Source organism: Crinia signifera, chromosome 19, assembly GCF_055691185.1.
Source record: "Crinia signifera chromosome 19, ASM5569118v1, whole genome shotgun sequence".
In the NCBI taxonomy this organism is placed as follows: Eukaryota; Metazoa; Chordata; class Amphibia; order Anura; family Myobatrachidae; genus Crinia; species Crinia signifera.
Window position 1 is genome coordinate 85,829,100 of NC_139226.1, and position 18,838 is coordinate 85,847,937.

General features: G+C 43.0%; 1 protein-coding gene across 1 annotated transcript in view; it reads left to right on the forward strand.

The window, feature by feature from the left end:
* Positions 1-18,577, forward strand: part of BARX2 (BARX homeobox 2) — a 47,654-nt gene extending 29,077 nt beyond the window's left edge. Inside the window, exons 2-4 of the mRNA XM_083161526.1 lie at positions 11,720-12,026; positions 17,168-17,252; positions 18,305-18,577. Coding sequence (XP_083017652.1) covers positions 11,720-12,026; positions 17,168-17,252; positions 18,305-18,577 — 665 coding nt within the window. The remainder of the gene's footprint in view (positions 1-11,719; positions 12,027-17,167; positions 17,253-18,304) is intronic.
* Positions 18,578-18,838: the final 261 nt, after the last annotated feature.

Consider the following 18,838-nt stretch of genomic DNA (forward strand, 5'->3'; position numbering starts at 1 on the left):
GCGGATCGGATCTGGAGATCGTCATGGCTGCCACAAGGATTTGTCGGATCCCGCAGTCATGACTGGGTCCGTGTCCGGCCCTTGTTTTATAATTACTAGGAATATACCGTCACAGTGTTGATTAAACAATGGCATTCCAGCTTTATCAAAAGAATCTCATGTATCTCTATCAATCAAAAATTCTAATGGGCATTAGGTACATTACAGTTTCCTGAGCGTGGCGAATAACAGGTAGGCCGATATAAATCACTCATTCATGAGTCCACAGACACAAGACAATTAAAATTCAATAATTCACACAGGAAGCAATTCTGGGTCTTAAGTATAAAAGATAACAAAACAGGCATTGCTCACTGCCTGTAGATAATCCAACTGGGCCAACAAGTAACTGGGCAGGAATCAGACCGCTGACTCATGTCAGAGGCGCATTTTGCATTTTGTACGTTCTCAAAACAGGATCCATATGTGTACACCTCCAACATTGTGTGGGAATAAGCTGGGACTCTGCAAGAGGGAGTAAGGCTTTGTGGGAATGCCACAACCGCGAGCCATGCCTGCAATGGCGCCCTGATAAGAAAAGTACGTCCCTGTAAATAAAGGGACGGTCCTCTTCTCCGTGTAAACGTGGTAGTGTATAATACCCCGGACTTCCCTCCTTTTGATAAAAGGATCCTCTTCTCCGTATCATATAGGAAAGCCAAATACAGGTGTTAATCCCTTGGACCACTCACAGGGGGCAGAATTCCCTCCAATAGCATGGATACCGGAAAAGAGAGTAAAAAGGAGGTACATAGAATAATACCCTTTATTTAAACACAATATAAAATCCACAGAAACAGAGGTAAACAGTGGCCAATTACCCAGGTGTTGGAGAACTTAAGTTGGTACAGAAGTTCTCTAATGCGCATGAGAGGAAGGTGAGTACCCGGGATTCACCTTCACATCCAGGCCAAAGGGGTAACAGGTTCAGTGTCCAGTCCTCACTAGAACAATAGGCAACAGGAGCTCCAAACGTTTTCGATCATCCACTGTGATCTTCTTCAAAAGGGAGTGCTCCTGTTTGCCTCTCCTACCTATTTAACAAAATTTAAACCAATCAGATATCCTGAAATTCAAAGTCCTCCTATTATGAACACCAATCAAACAAAAGTGTCCATGATTCGGTGCAGGTCGTGATACAAAGCGGAAGCAACCCGCTTCCGGGTTGCGTTCCACCTGTGCTTTGTATGGACGCTAAGCCGGAAGGTTCATACTTCCGGGTTGCGTCACAGACATGAAGATCCCCGGCTGATACTAGACGCGTCTGATACGTTGCGTCACTTCTCCCGGTTGAGTGGCTCCACTCATCCGGGGGAAGTGACGCAACGTATCAGACGCCTCTACTATCAGCCGGGAAGTATGACGCAACCCGGAAGTATGAACCTTCCGGCTTAGCATCCATACAAAGGAGGAACAACTTCACTTTGCTTGTATTTGTCTTGTTTTATGATATTTAGGGATATCATTTAGGTGTACCTTCCCGCAGGCTGCCTATGCGCACAGAGGGACCTATTTAACTCTTTTCGTATCCATGCCTGCAATGGTTTGGTTTAGGAAGTGAGCCTAAAGCCTGATATAGCGGTGGACACAGACATGTGTCAGAATAGGTTGTACATCTGTGTATCAGAACAGGGTCGCCACTGGAAATTGCGGGGCCCCTCTGTGTTCTAGATTCGGCGCTCTGCTGGTTGCATTGTGTAATGTGCGAGCCTGGCCTGAGGGCCGCTGGGTGGGGGAGGCGGTGTGCGGCCGTGGGAGTGGGGGGTGGCACCGTGCTGCTGTCACTGTGGGCAGCTGCCCGGGCCTCTCCAGAGGCTGGGACCCGGGACAGCTGTACCCTGTCGGCGGCCCTGTGTGAGAATGTACAAGGACTGAGATGCCCACTATCGGTATCCATACGCATTGATATACGCATTGATGCGTCTTTATACCAATGACCAACCTATGGCAGATTCAGTTCCTCTGTGTGAGTATGTCCTCCTATGTGATTAGTTCCATCTCTTTGTACGCAACCACATTCATTCGCGTCACTCCCATAAAATGGCCAGAGGCGGATAATCTCTGTGCGTCTGTTTATCCACCTTCCATTCACTACCCAGGAATGCCCAGCATTATTCCAAGTTATTTCTCTTACCATAGGTCTCAATCACAACAGCGCCTCCTTGTGTACATTCTGTGTAATGCATGCACCCTAAAAGTTAAAGATTTCGCAGTAACAAGAAAACCCCACTCAAGTACATAAACATTGGGGTACTTGTTTCCTAGAACGGCGCCCGTCGGGGTTAATTGCATACCTTAAGTAAAGGTACTTAAGGTATGCGATCAACGCGATGGACGCGATTTTCTGTCAATTACCAGCCTTTATTGCCGGCAAAGAGAAAATTGCGTTGATCGCGTCCATCACATGCCATTATAATGGCATGCGATGCGACCGACGCGATCAACGCAATTTTACAGAGGAATCTATGTTAAATTACCTGTCAATGTTAAAATCGCGTTGATCGCATCCATTGCATGCCAACAATGCAATGCGATCGACGCGATCAACACGATTTTACATAGGGTACAATGTTAAATGGCCCCCAGACCCCATTTTTCATTGTATCCCCCCCATTGTTAACGCCACCCCACTATTGACGCCAACCCGAAGCGTGGCGAGGGGCGGCGGTACGCGTCCTCCGACCTTTTCATACTCTCACTATCCACGTCGGCGTGGAGTTGATATTATATATAGAGCCCGAAGCATGGCGAGCGCAGCGAGCCCTGCGAGGGGACGCGTAATACCTGTGAAGTAATGCGCGTCTGCTTGCCACGCTTCGGGCGCGGTGGCTCGCTGCGCTCGCCACACTATATGTAATCAACTCCACGCCGACGTGGATAGTGGGGGTATGAAAAGGTCGGAGGACGCGTACCGCCACCCCTCGTGGGCTCGCTGCGCTCGCCATGCTTCGGGTTGACGTTCATGAGGGGGTATGCAATTAAAATTGGGGTTTCGGGGGCTTGTAACATTGGACCCAATGGTAAAATGGTCTCAGGGACGCAATTTTTTTGGTCCCGATGCTTAAGATAAAAATCGCTGGCGCCGTGCTAGGAAACAAGTACCAACATTGGCAAAGTGTGGCGCTATGAATTAGCCCCTTAATATCCATATAATGTGTATAAGAACTAGGACATTTAATTGTGGTATTGACTGCAAAAAATTGTGAGGATACTCCAGCCACAATTTCCTTCTCCATAAAGGATCCAGAACCCCAAGTCGGTAAAGTGCACTTACCTGATTGCCACAATCCAGTGATCAAATATATTTGTCCCAGTATATGCATGTCCACTGAGGCGGGATATCCATTTTTTTATTATTGCAATTAATTCCAATTTACTTTTACTTCCCCACCTTCAAAAAATTTTTTTATTGAGTTATGTTATTCATTGTTTCTTACCTGTAAATGTATATTGTACTTCCATGCTATTTTAAACAGTAAAATTTATACTTTTATAACCATTTGGTTTATTCATTGAAATAAGCGCTGCCTAACTTGTTTTATACAAGTATTTTCTTATTGACTGAACTATACCCATTTTTACCTAAACAGAATTAGCAGAACATATGGCAGTGCTACCTTGTGGCCTGTGGAATGCAAAGAATTATGTGTTTTGGAAAAGTTCCATTATTCCTGCTCTTTTCTACTCTGCCCAATAAATATTTTATTGTATGGGGTTCAGTTCAGCTCCACATTTGACACTGCCATAAATATCCCAGGTTTTTGCACATGAATGTGCAGCAACCCGGGATATTGTGCAGTGAAAACACAGTTGCACCCTGTTAAAATTAAGTGACCAGGCATTTCAGCCTGGGTAGTGAGCAGGGATGAACACCATTTCAACTCAGGTTGCGGCGCAGTGTAAACACCCACGCCCAGTAGCTGCGACCAGGACCCGTTCACAGCATAGGAACAGCCGGTGCTTGGAGATGATTTCATCTCCAAGTGCCAGCTCAGGACCCGCCTACGATGACATCACCAACCATGCAATGAGCCAGGTAGGGTTGCCAGTGTGAAAGGGGTCTTAAGCCATGGTGCACACGGGTTGGAGCAGGGTACAAAATCCCAGGTGTGACCCAGTGTAAAAGGGTATAAGTGAGATAAAATGAATGCTGTCTTCCTCTGGATAACCGGCCCAGGAACTGAAATGAAGTACTAAATGAGTACTAAAGTAACTGTATTTACTAAACAGTCCAATTAACAGTGATATCAACTGATATATAGGGGGTTATTCTTGTTCACTCCTTCTGGCAAATTCCTTCTTAAATGGACAAAACCATGTACACTGCAAGGGGGCAGATGTAAAATGTGCAGAGATAATTAGATTTGGATGAGTTCTTTTGTTTCTATGGAGGGGAAATACTGACTGCTTTATCTTTACACTGCAATATAGATCTCACTTTGAAGTAAAACCCCACCATAATCTAACTCTCTCTGCACAAGTAACATCTACCCCACCTGCAGTGCACATGGTTTTGTCCATTTGAGAAGGAAATTGCCAGAAGGAGTGAACCAGAATAACCCCCTTAGTGATAATAGAATTTTACATCAATCCATACAATCCATAATTAAGGCTAATGAATAGAGATGTCCTTTAGCCTTATATTTACTTTGAGGCCTATGAAACAGGGGAATAGAAAAGGAAGCAGCCCCTGCATATCCTTGCAGCGGACCTGTAACGGGGGAGGATAGTGTAAGCCCCATACAAACTACACTTAGCAAAGCTGTCATAGAGCCCATTATTTTTCAAATGTAAATGTGTAGAGCGTTTTGGCTTCTGGCTGAACCAATCTGCCAAGGAATGACATTCATTAATCTCCCATCTTCAACCCCTTGTCTTCCAGAACAGAACAGGTTGTATATGCCTGGGAGGGAAGCGCAGAGTTCTCACAGTGACTTAGTAACCTCTTCAGCCCCGGAAGCTCTCTCAGAGGCTTGCAGGAGATCGTTCTCTATCCGTACATAGATGAGTAAGCTGTTAACGCTAGGTTTTCTGGCCACCCAGATGCTCCCAGTTGGAGCCTGGAGGTGTACAGCTTTTCAGCGCACTCAGCCAACTGTAAATAACTGCGGTGAACGATTCAGTTCAAGCCCTTGATTAATTAAAGCAGTTGTTAATTTATCAAAGCAGTATAGCTGACACAATTATTAGTGGCTTTTTAATTATAAGTGTGTTAGTAATGTGCAGTTGATGAGCCAATGGGAGTGATTTGAGAGCCTTTTCCTGGGGAAAGATCGCAATAGTCCTCTTGCCTTAACTTTACACTAATCGCATTTATTAATTCCTTAACCCTTTGAGTGCCAATGGAATTTGTCAAAATAGGTGTGACCAAACAAACATTTGTATTCATCATAAAGACCTGTAATGTTACCTTATACAGGAAATATAATTTTTTTTATACACATTTTTAATTTGAATTTATATAACAATTGTGAGCGACGCTGGCATTTTTAGCATATATATCTCACAGCGATGTTGGCATTCAAAGGGTTAACCCATGTAACAGTCATTTATGCACTGTATATACTGTGGCACATGACAGCTGGCACTAGCCATCTGATAGTTTGTAAATGACATAAAGATATTATGGCCTATTGTGCCAGGGATACAACTAGGGTGGTAAGAACTGTGGCACCGCACAGAGCGCTGAAGGTTAGCGGCCGCTGTTGGAGGCACTTATCAATTATCCACTGTAATTACTTTCATTTGCAGCTTTGTGGCATCTTCTGACCACCCCTGTTTCCTTCCCCAACCCATTTGGTTACGAATAATGGTAATAATGGTAACAGGCATGAAGTTAGCCTGAGAGCTCTTTGTTATTTAATCACACTGTCCTTTATTAGATTTCAAGATACTGACATGCCTGGGATTCGAACCCATCGCCTAATGCATTGCAGACAGACACTCTATTCACTAAATCCATTTTCTAAATGTGTGTATGACTCCTTCCCCATGAGTGCATGCATCTCATATTCTTATTGAGACAAATTGTGCCAGTTCTCTTTCTGGCAAGGGGCTCCATAAAGTCTTCTTACAGCTCTGCCCTGTGCTACTTCTTCTTTGAAGACTGATTTATCAACTGTCCTTTTTGTATTATTTTTATTTTTTTTAATGTTTTTTTAAATATTTATTTGAATTCAGCATCAAACAGTACAAAAAATATATGAGCGCATTTATAGGCATTTATACAAAGTATATGGAGAATAAATATTGAAAAGAGCAAACGCAGTTCTCAAAATAAACAAAGGAGGCCAAATCAATCTGTCACAATCAAACTAGGGACAGGAATGGAAGGGTGGTGACAAGATGCCATTACTTTATGTTCTCATTCCCGTTCTGGAGATGGGGTTCCACCCTAAATTAAGCTGACCTCTTCTAGGGCCTCTGCAAATTGCTGGATTCAGCTGAATAATCTTGTACTTACAATTACAATTAGACTGACCTATATATCAGTGGTTCCCAAACTTTTTTGAATCACGGCACACTAGAGCATCAAAATATGCTTCTTATCGAGAAATTCAGAAAAAAAATAGTAAATTAAGTGCATTGTGTTTATATGTCACAGTTATCTGGTGAGGGACAGGATTTGCTTCTGTTTGTCCACATATATTATGATTGGCAGCCACAAGCACTGGTTTTGCCTGGTAAATTGGCCATAAATAATATGAATTGATCTTGGTCCACCAACCCAAGGCACCCCTGCAAGTGTCCTGAGGCACCCCAGGGTGCCTAGGCACACAGTTTGGGAACCACTGCTATATATTTATCTCTCTAAACTGGAGAATCCAAAACATGGCCACAAGAAGTGGTGGAACTTGTGAGTGCTGGGCTCCGGTGCAAAAATATCTACCCCAACCCATGTTCCCAATATTTCGCACAGCAGTGGGTGACAGAGTAGAGCGGGGGAGACACAGAATTACATAGAGAGACAGAGGGTTATAATGGAAGGCAACAAGAGGCTGAGGATGACAGCAGAAGCAGGAAGAGGCAGAGGGAGACTGGGGGAGGCAGTGGGTAACAGGGAGAGACAGTGGCTGATGGGTACAAGCACAATGTCCTGTACACCGTACATATAAATACATGTAACTGCCTACGTTATATTCAAGACTATTGCTTGTTATCATGAAAACCAACATCAAATTTATATCACATAATTATCTATGTCTACACCGCAGGATTATCCCAGGTCACCATGACAATCACCAACATTTTCATACCATCAAGATATCCAAGCATAGTACATACAGCAGCATCATCCCAGGTGTCCATGACAACCACCTATATACAACCAAAGTACCTAAGAACAGCCGCCATCGAAGCATCATTCTGGGTGTCCATGACAACCAGTCTCACATTTACACAATCAAAGCACCTAAGCACATCCAACACCAAAGCATTACCTTGGTTGCCCATGACAATCCCCAACACTTTTATACGCCTACACTTTTAGCTTTATCAATCAGCTTGAAGATTGCACAGAAAGGTTTTTGTAGACATCATGCATAGGAGGTATGTGGGGTTGTAATAGGCTAGCCTAATAGTTAGGCTAAGGGTCATATGAGAAGTAGATTTTGCCTTTGAGACTTTTACCAAGAGTCTTTTAAGACTGACCACTCTAGACTGGCATAATATAGGGGCTCTTTATGCATGAGTGGGCTCTTCTCTTGTCACTGGAACTGGGCAACTACAAGTAGCCTGTAGACCAGGTGTTGGCAACCTTATGTGATCAGTGTACGATCAAATTATTATTTTCTTCTTCTAAATTGAAAGCAAATAGTTTAAAGAAGCATTAATATAAATTAGAGGTGTGCGCTGATCCCATGTTGTGATTGCAAAACCACCATCAAGTGTTTTTAGTTGGTTTTAAAATCACAGTGTACAAAATCCATAATTACTGATAAAAAAAAAAAAAAAAAAAAAACCTGCTAAATTAATGTAATTTTTGCAATCCAACACTGAATATTTGGATTTTAAATCTGAATTCTGAACCACAGGAAGATCCGAACCAGTCCACGGGAGATCTGTTCTGAGTTTTGATATGGTTTCTAATGCGATTTGGATGTATGGATCACCAAACCGCATATCTTTAATTTAAACATGTCATTGAATTTAAAGTTCTATCTGTTGTAAAATGAGCAATATTACATAATGCAGTCGCACAGTTATTACCGGATTTAGCCAACTTTAAGCATACATGTGAAACTTGTTCTGTTCATGAATATATATATATATCAGTTGGGGAGTGCCAGGCTCATATATGTTATAATATATGCAGTATTAGAAAGCCAGCAACATCCAATTGTCAGGAAGTGTCAAAAAATATATTAATGGCGTAATAAAGTGCATAAAACAGAACAAAAAGTCATAAAAAAAGCAGGAGAGAGGGTGTACTTAGCATCATGGTAAGTAAGAGTATTCCACCCATCAGGTCCCGCGGGACTGTATGTGGGACCTGATGGGTGGAATACTATTACTTTCTCTTACTTTTTTTTTTTCATGACTTTTTGTGTCTGTTTTATGCACTTTATTATGCCATTAATAAATGTTTTGACACTTCCTGACAATTGGATGTTGCTGGCTTTCTAATACTGTATATATTATATTTCTAATACTGTATATATTAGTGGGGCTAATTATCGCTCGTTTTTTAAATGTCATTTTTTCCTTTTATAAAAAACTGTTTACATGCTGATTTTATTATATATATCCCACTCCCAATAGATTAATTTTATGCTATATATATATATATATATATATATATATATATATATATATATATATATATATATATATATATAGTAGCTTTTTGCTTGTTGCTATGTCAAATTTCTTCCTAAATTTCTTAACAAGCACATCCTACAGGATGTGACATCACTACCCAGTATAGTAATCAGTTAGGGTATAAATACCGGCCCAGACACATCACCCTCTCATCCCTTGATAAAGTCCTAGAGACGAAACGCGTTGGAACCATCTGCCGACTCCTCTATTAGATAAGTTACTCTTTTACTTTTTTACACTTAGTTTTAATAGGAAGTACTCCTTTTAAGATAAAAAAATATTTTACCGTCCTTTTTAGATTTTTTTCTATGTAATTGTTTCTCTGTTTGTAGCATTAAATTCTTACTCTGTGCTAATGTGCACACTTTTAAAAAAATAAATACATATACATGATGTAAACTTGTTTAAGTATGGGTTATTAGTCGCTGAACCCCTATTCTTTGTTCAATTTTTTTTTTTATTATAAAATACCTCTTACCAGGGTGTTGTTAATATTTAGGGGATAGCTGATGCCCTAGATAAATAAGGGATTATCCATATAGTCTCCATACTCCCCCTGCTATATAAATTGTAGAGGGACATTGACCATGTCAGGACATAAGTGACGCCCTACATCTTCTCTTGCACATGTATAGTAACCCCCTTTGTATCTCTGTACACCCCAGGCTCTCACTAACAGGAGAACCTTATTTGAGAAGCCGCTGTCTTTTCAGTACTAGTGCACGACGGAGGTTAACCCACTTTTATATATATATATATATATATATATATATATATATATATATATATATATATAGTCTTTGACGACCCGGCACTCAGTGCAATGTCAGCAACTACCTGGGTGCCCTTGCCAGCAGTAGATAGAAATATGTTGGATGTGTACCCCTCAGGGTGGTAATCCGCACGGCACTCCAGGGTTTGAAAAAACGTGTTTTTATTTGTGCAACAGTTTCGGGGTTAGACCCCTTCGTCAGGCATACAGCTTAAACAGTGAATAAGTGAACAAGTGCCATACCTTATAGTGTATTGGAGGGCCCCCAGTTCCGGGATCGTGTGCGGTCAGCGGCGGACAGGAAGCGGTCAGTCGTCATGATGACGCAAAATGACGCACTTCCGGAAGTCCGTCTAGCCCGGCTCAGTACCTTAGTAACCGTCTTCGTTGCCAAGCAAAACAAAGCACAGTTGTTAGGACGTTGCCTGGGTTACAGCCCGCAGTGATCTCTTGGTTGGGGGCTTAGAAGAGTCAAATAATTAGACATATAGTGCTGTGAAAAATATAGACATACTACATACACTAAAAAACATTAAGCAATACTAACATGTAAGGTTATGCAAATGGCTATAAGTTAAGTAAATCTAGACAATAGATAGTAAGTATAGCCAGCACGCTTTAGGCACTGATATATGGCTGTTGAAAATTGCTCTTAAAGCTACATGACACCAAAGTCCACTGTCGACTTCCGTGTCGACTAACAAGTCCAATGCGGTATATACACAAAAAAAAGTTAGCGAAGCACATTAAAGCAAAGTGTTCCACATAATCCTCTCATTGAGGCCCCGCGGATGTACAGTGTCCAGGTTATGTATCCACCTGGCTTCTAGGCGTAAAAGCACTTTTTGTCGATCTCCACCCCTGGCCATAGGTGGAACATGATCGATAATAAAGTATTTCAAGGACGATAGGGGGTGACCCATGCGTTTGAAATGGGGAGCCACCGGTTGGTCCATTGGCTTATTTTCCAGTGCCGCTTTTATAGCGGACCTATGCAGGCCCATTCTCTCCTTAAACTCTCTAGTAGACATCCCCACATAATACAGCCCACACGGGCAGACCAGCACATACACAATGTATCTTGTACTGCAGGTGAGGATATGCCGAATGGGGTACATCTTATCCGAATGAGGGTGTTTAAAAGCGGAGCACTGGACCAGATACTGACAAGTAGTGCATTTAATGCACTTATAGCACCCATTAGCTTTGGTCCTGCGAGTATTGGATCTATTTACATCGAAGCCTGTCACATCTGTGTGTACGAGCATGTCACGTAGATTTCTTCCTCGTTTGTAACATGTCATAGGCCGTATATTGGTAAAACATGGCAAGCTTTTATCCGTGGCCAGAATTGGCCACAGAGCCTTGCTGGCAATAGGGATCAAGCTGCTGTTAACATCAAATGTTGTTGTCCACGGAAACACTTCCGATGTTTTTGATGGTGTTGTTCTGTCGGTGTTTAATAAATCTTTTCTGTTTAATCGCAAGACTTTAGTTTTTGCTGCTATTAGATCTTTCATCATGTAGCCACGTTGGTGGAATTTATTTATGATAATATCCAATTCTGCAGGTAATTGAGATGTGTTACTGCAGATACGGGCTGCTCTAAGCATCTGTGAGAAAGCCAACCCACGTTTAAGTGGCGGAGGGTGGTGGCTGCTGGCCAACAGAAGTGTGTTACGATCTGTGTTTTTATAAAAAATACTGGTGCTGATGACGCCATTGTTGAGGTGGATAGATACATCCAAAAAGTCACTGTTGCACAAATAAAAACACGTTTTTTCAAACCCTGGAGTGCCGTGCGGATTACCACCCTGAGGGGTACACATCCAACATATTTATATATATATATATATATATATATATATATATATATATATATATATATATAAAGGTTTTAGGGAAATGATCCCTTTCACATCGCACAAATAACCTGGGTTATTGCCATTGGTGATAGTTGGAAGTCTCTGTATAATAATGTTCATATTATTTCAATACCTTATTGAAGTTATAGATTTGTTAACTCCAGATGGATGTCATTTCTATCTGCAAGTAATCTGTGGTTATGATTCTCTCTCACAACGACAGGGTCATCTCCACTCAGATCCTTCCCGCTTCTTTCCGTCATCAGCCACCAGCCCAGTGTGGTAGCCCACCTGCTTCCATCAGCTTCTTCTTCGCACATTCAGGTGCTGTCTCCCACACACCTGTCTCCTCCATGTGCACGCTCAGAGACCCCTGCAAGTGAAGCCCCCCAAAGCAGCGAATCAGAGCTGGAACAAACAACCTCGCGTGCAAAGAAACCACGTCGTAGCAGAACGATCTTCACAGAGAGCCAGCTCATGGGACTGGAGAAGAAATTCCAGAAGCAGAAATATTTATCCACTCCAGACCGGTGAGTATGTTTACAGGTTATTCATATGTGCAAAGTAACACCTGAGATTGTCTTTATTATACATCTCTTATTAACAAGGACCCTCGATTATTGAATGTCCAACTTGCCGCCAGTTGTGGGGGTGGGTGGATGCGGAAGTATGGGGACTAAGTAAAAACCGGACCTGGACAAGACCCCAGAACACCAGACCGAATATCAAACTCTGCAATCCGGAGCTTGTAGTGTCCAGTCCGGGGGTTGTCTTGTCCGGGGGAATGCCTGTGATGGCTTTCACCAGGGACTTGGGGAAGGGGAGATTACGGCCTCCCAGTGTGGTCCGGTTTTTGCTACATTCCCAGACCATACAGGGAGGCTTTATTCTCTCCCTCTCCCTCTCCCTGGTGACAGCTGTCACAGGAGGCCTCCCCAGACAGGAGACCTCCCCCGGACCGGACATTACAAGCTAAGGAATGCAGAGTTTGATGTCCGAACCAGCGTTCCAGGGTATTGTCCGGGTCCGGTTTTTACCCATACCCTGAAATATGAGTAGTGCAGGTTACACTGCTGGGCAGTATAAGTGCACATACACACATGCATGCAAAAAATTATGGTTGAGGGGTAAGGATCAGTTCAGATCCCTCTTATATGCAGAACTCCTTCCAATAGTACAGAAAGATGGTGTCAGTTCCCACAAGCAGACTCTGCTGAATATGGGGCAGCCCCAACAGGTCCCTAGTAATGAATGGGTCATTACTTAATAACTGCGGTAAACTGAAAAGAATAGGCACAGGGTGGGATTAAGGACTGTTGGGGCCCCTGGTCAACAAAATTGTTGCGGATTCCATCAATAAAATGATCAATGTTTATAGAAAAATTGACTCACTGACTGAGTCCTGATGGGGATTTCTGGAAGAGGCAAACAGTGTAAGGGAATGGTCTGTGTGTGTGGAGAGAGCACGATAGAGGACAGAAATATGAGAGAAGATTGAGAAGTTGCGTTGGGGTCCTGAAGGCAGAGAGTGAGGCAGCCAGGAGGTGCGGCCTTAAGGGGGTATACTAACCTGTTTGTCAAAATATCAGTGGCAGCATCCGATTGTGTAAGAGAGAGTGAGTGTGTGTGTGTGTGTGTGTGTGTGTGTGGGGGGGGGGGGCTATTGTGTGGGGGCCCCGAGACATTCGCCCCTGTTGGCTCTCCTATTATCCAGCCCTGAATAGGCTTCACAGTGAGTTAACTTAAGCAGAAAAGCTGATACATTTAAATGTTGCATTTTAACCTTTAGGAAGAGAACTTTAACAAGGAACAAGTAAGCCCAGTTTTGGGCCACCTGGAAGAACGAACAAATCTCCTGGCCACAGGTGCCAACTTCCCCTTACCATAGTTCTCCAAAAGTGGGTGGAGCCCAGCACTGCTCCTATTAAGCATCACGTTCCCCCGCCACACCCCCACTTGCCAGAAGGTCAGCAAGTATGGTAGTAGGACTGTGTGGACTGGTGGATTCATACAGAGGGGAAAGGACAGTGATGTTACTGTAACTAGGATAACTGAATCCTACTTGTACACATTCAGGACAATGTCCTACAGATGCAGGAGGAGCAGCTGAGTGTAGTGCAGAGAGGAGGTAATACTTTGCTTTCTGAACCAGAACCGCAGCACAAAGTCAGGTAACACTGAACAATGTATTTTTCCTTCATGGTTCCATAAGAAAATCTCTCATGAATAATGTAGCAACTGTTCCATTATGGGATAGATGTATGAAGCAGTGATAATGGAGAAGTACTGACAATCAGCTACTGACTGTTAACTTACAGGCTGAGTTTAAAATGGAACAGTTAGGAGCTGGTTGGCCCGTGATAAAGTACAAGGCACTTTATCACTCCTCCCTATCACTGCTTCATATATCTACCTCTATATGCCCAAGTAGCAGATAATGGTGCAGAATAAGGGGCCTATTTATCAATGCTGGGTGGAATATTACCACCCAGGATCGAATTGTTAAATGTGATCCTAACGTGTGTATCATCCGCCACTCGCAGTGCCAGGTCCCCAGAAGGAGCCTGTCCCTGTGATGTGCTGAGTCGGGCACCGGAGGGTCTGCGAATGCTTGGTTAGCGCTGACCTCCCGCCGACCCCGCTGACCACACTGCCCCAGCAGCAGTGCGATCAGTAGCCCATAGACTACAATGGGCTATAGCCATGTCAGAATGGCGGTAGTCATACTTGCCTACCTGATCCTCTTCTTCAGGGAGAAAATACTCTGCTCCTGTACTTCCCTGGTAATGTATGATTGCCATCACCTGTGGCAAAACACCTTTCTTATCAATTACCTAGCTCACCACAGGTGCTGGCAATCATACATTACCAGGGAAGTCCAGGAACAGAGCATTTTCTCCCGCATGGAGAGGGTCAGGTAGGCAAGTATGGCGGTAGCCCAGGGATGCAAAGCACTGCTGCCCGATGTTAATACATTGGGCAGCTTTGCATCTCCCATAGAAAGCTATGGGGGAGGCAGCTGGTGGCGGTGCAAGAGGGATCGCAGCAGGGATCAAGATTCCTGCAGCGGTCCCTCCTGATACATTTGGGGGATACTTAATATTTGCGGCTAACCCCCGAAAACGGGTATATTTGGGGATTTAGCAGCAAATATAGAATGGTAACTGGGCCCCTAAGTCACATAGATGTCAGATGCCGTTGAGCTTGTACACCATGGGAAGGGCTTTCACTAGCATTAGCATTTAGCCACAGACGCGACAACAGAAAACAACACTAAAGTGGTCATAGAATCAGCCCCTATGAGGGTTTTCTGTCTTGCCGGGGGGGGGGGAATGAATGCGATCCTAGATATACAGGATCATGCATGTCATCACTCGAAAGTAAGAAAATTGTTCTCCACTGGCTGTAAGCACGTAACACTATATAAGCACCCTGTGACAATAAAAGATCCCATTAACTTTCATTTAGCAGACTGTTTAAAGAAATGCAGCTCGTTTGGTCTGGCCAAATTCTCTGTCTGCCCAGCTGTTTGAGGCTTAAACCTTTCTCCCAGCTGCACAGTGATGTCAGCAGGCAGCATGGGCAAATCCCCAGTATGGCTCTGGCATCTGAGTTGGCACAAGTATTTGCTATGAAAGATCAAAGACTCCGTCTCTACCACTTATGTTCATGACTTGCATATGCACAAATAGAAAGAAATAGTTCTAAACTGAGACATTTATTGCTGGGGATTGGAAGCTCTGCTATAGTACAGTGACCTGTAAACTGCTTTTACAAGACTTGTATAACAATAAACTACTTCCACCTCATGAATATGAGCTCAGATCTAACGTAGGAATAGGAAATAGGCACACATAATGTTTCATATAATGACTTACCTGATGCCTGTCGGGATTCCCTCCTTCGGGATGCCGGCACGACCACCGGTAATCCGTATGTATCTCCCCAAAAGCAGAATTTACTGATGCCCAGGCCAGGACAACAAGGCAATAAGTGTGGCAAGGTTGCTAACCCAGGTGGCATCCTGGAGAGGCAGACCACTACTCTATTAATCCTTTCTACATGGCTTGTCCTTAAAACACTGGATCCTATAGTATCTACCTGGTGCTAGTGCTATAGGCAACATCTTCATTTCTATAATCCCTCACATAAACTGTCTGACTTTACAGATATGTATTATAACATTTCCATTATCGTTTTACCTATCTTCCCTTCTGTGCTGTCTTGATCAAAGTGCGGCGGTCATCACCTCTGATCCCCTCAGCCCTAATCCGCCAATACATTTTCAATGAAATTATAACGATCACAAACAAAAATACAGGAAAATAGTGGCGCCAAGGATTGCAGCTGTATGTATATCTGTGGAGCACCAGCTCTCCACCACTAGACAGATTGCACAAACCAATTGATATACACTTCAGCACTATCCCAGATACATCAACAATCTGGTAGTAGAGATTAACACAAATTTCTCAGGGTCCTCTGTACTTCTATAAAGACTCCAGAAAAACCTTACTGACCTCAAATAAGGTCCCTATGTACCCATAAAGGGTTCTTTGTCTCTAGGGGTTCTGTAACTTGTAGTGGCTCTTCCCCTTTATCCCGACATCCACTAAGGCTCTATCCAAATGTTTACTGACCTTATAGCAAGGCCCTATGTTCATACAAAGGTATCTTTGTCTGGTTGATCCAACAAACTTCAGTTCAGACTTCACCACAGTTCTGATATTGACAACCAATGGGAACAGCACTCACCTCAAACTGAGGCGCTATGTTCATTGAAAGGTTTCTTTCTCGCTGTCAATATAGGTTCTTCTCCCAATCAACAACACTGGACGTTCAGCATCAGTAAAAAATGTAATCCAGAAGGTATACAATAAAAACATAATGTAAAACACGATTAAAAATACACAGTCACAGGTGAGCCCAAAACGAACTCTATCCCTATATCCGGATAAGGGGGAAGAGTGTTACCAGTTGGAATAGGTAAAGGATCTCACCATCTACTGTGTGCTGTTTCTCTCACCAACGCGTTTCAGGCTTTTCACATCAGCCCTTTTTTAAGTTCCTTGAAAAAGGGCTGATGTGAAAAGCCTGAAATGCGTATTTTTAATCGTGTTTTACTGTATGTTTTTATTGTATACCTTCTGGATTAAATATTTACTGATGCTGAACGTCCAGTATTTGGTTGGGAGAAGAACCTATATTGACAGCGAGAAAGAAACATAGGGCCTCAGTTTGAGGTGAGTGCTGTTCCCATTGGTTGTCAATATCAGAACTGTGGTGAAGTCTGAACTGAATTTTGTTGGATCAACCAGACAAAGATACCTTTGTATGAACATAGGGCCTTGCTATAAGGTCAGTAAACATTTGGATAGAGCCTTAGTGGATGTCGGGATAAAGGGGAAGAGCCACTAAAAGTTACAGAACCCCTAGAGACAAAGAAACCTTTATGGGTACATAGGGACCTTATTTGAGGTCAGTAAGGTTTTTCTGGAGTCTTTATAGAAGTACAGAGGACCCTGAGAAATTTGTGTTAATCTCTACTACCAGATAGAGTGTTGATGTATCTGGGATAGCGCTGAAGTGTATATCAATTTGTTTGTGCAATTTTCTATGAAACATTCAGCCAGTGATCATATAAGTCATAACTGTCATACATGTTTTTCAGGCTGGACTTGGCTCAGTCCTTGGGTCTGACACAGTTACAAGTCAAGACGTGGTATCAGAATCGCAGGATGAAGTGGAAAAAAATTGTAAGTTGGGTCAAACAGCAACTGATGAAATTATTAATTGTTGCTCTATATGTTTGATGATATTAAACATTTAAACATTCAAAACACAGCACACAATGTGTGAGTCCACAACTGCAAAAAGGCACCACTGCTGCTTTGTGCTCTCTGTTGTATTGTCTGTGTGCACGCTCGCCGAGTTGTGTGTGCGTGCACACAGCTTAGAGGGAACACTGCTCCCAACCCACTTTCCGGCCATCTCCCATCCTGTTACTAATACTTACCCATCTTGCCCATTTTAATGTGCACGGCATGTGTAATGAGCCATAAAGCCAATATTTATAGATTTAATTTACAGTAAGTTGTGGATTTGTCCTTGCCTTAATAAAACCATGTTACTCGGGTGCTGATGCTGATATGATATAGAGAAAATAATCTACTGAAAGGAATCCTGCGTTGCATGTGAGGCTTTAAAGTGACAATATACAATTTTGAGATTGGGTTTAGGTCGTCTCATGGGCTACTGAGGACTCCAAGCTATTGAACATACAAAGGTCCTATTACTGAGTTAGATACTGTGTAGATGCTGCATGCATCTACATTGTCAGAGACGCAGTACATAATCGGATGCTCATTCTGTGAATTTCTAGGAGGTAACAGGGAGGGTGGCTAAGCCCACATGGGCGTGTCAGGGGGAACATTGGTAAAAATCTACATTCAAAGACACTGGGGCAGATGTATTAACCCTGGTGAAGTGATAAAGTTGAAGTTGATAACACAGCGGCCAATCAGCTCCTAACTGTTAAGTTGCATGCTGGGTTTAAAATGACAGTTAGGAGCTGAATATAACTTCACCGGGCTTAATACATCTGCCCCACTGTACTACTCACACAGGACACACAGAGATGGAAATGCACTTTCTCAAGATGTCTCAGTTTTGTGTATATCAGACACGCCATTTGCAAAAAAGCCACTGCTGCATCTGTGTCCGACTCAGAATTCACTGAGTACTGTATGTGTTTAAAATAAATAACTAGAATAAAATAGGCTTAATTATTTATTTAATTCTTAACCAGGTGCTTAAGGGTGGGCAAGAGGCACCCACAAAGCCAAAGGGACGTCCAAAGAAAAATTCCATCCCAACTTCTGAAGAGATTGAGGCAGAGGAGAAGCTGAAAGGCCTGGCCCACGGTGAAGCGGAGGAAGAGGAATCAGCAGAAGATCTGAGTGTTCAGACGGTGGAGGTAAATGAAGAGAGAGGTAGCCAAAGATTAGAGTCGCTCTCTCCACCTGAACCGCCCAAATCACCGCAGGAGCTCTCAACAAATGAAAGCGGATCCACGAGCTAAAAATCCATACACTATACAAGAAGTAACTGTTGCATCCAGAACCAATGGGAGTCACCAGGCCCGTTCTTTGGACTTGTCCTGTGTGTAGTCCCTGATCATTAATGGAGTCTTCCTTTTAGGTTCTTTCATCTAGAAGGGAAAAGGTTAACGCCGCCAGGCAGAAGGGAGCAGAATGGAGGATCTCCATGACTAATGGGGTCTGTGCAGACAAGACTGGGAACTTTTGCTGTGTTTGGAAAACAATTGGACAGTGTATATATA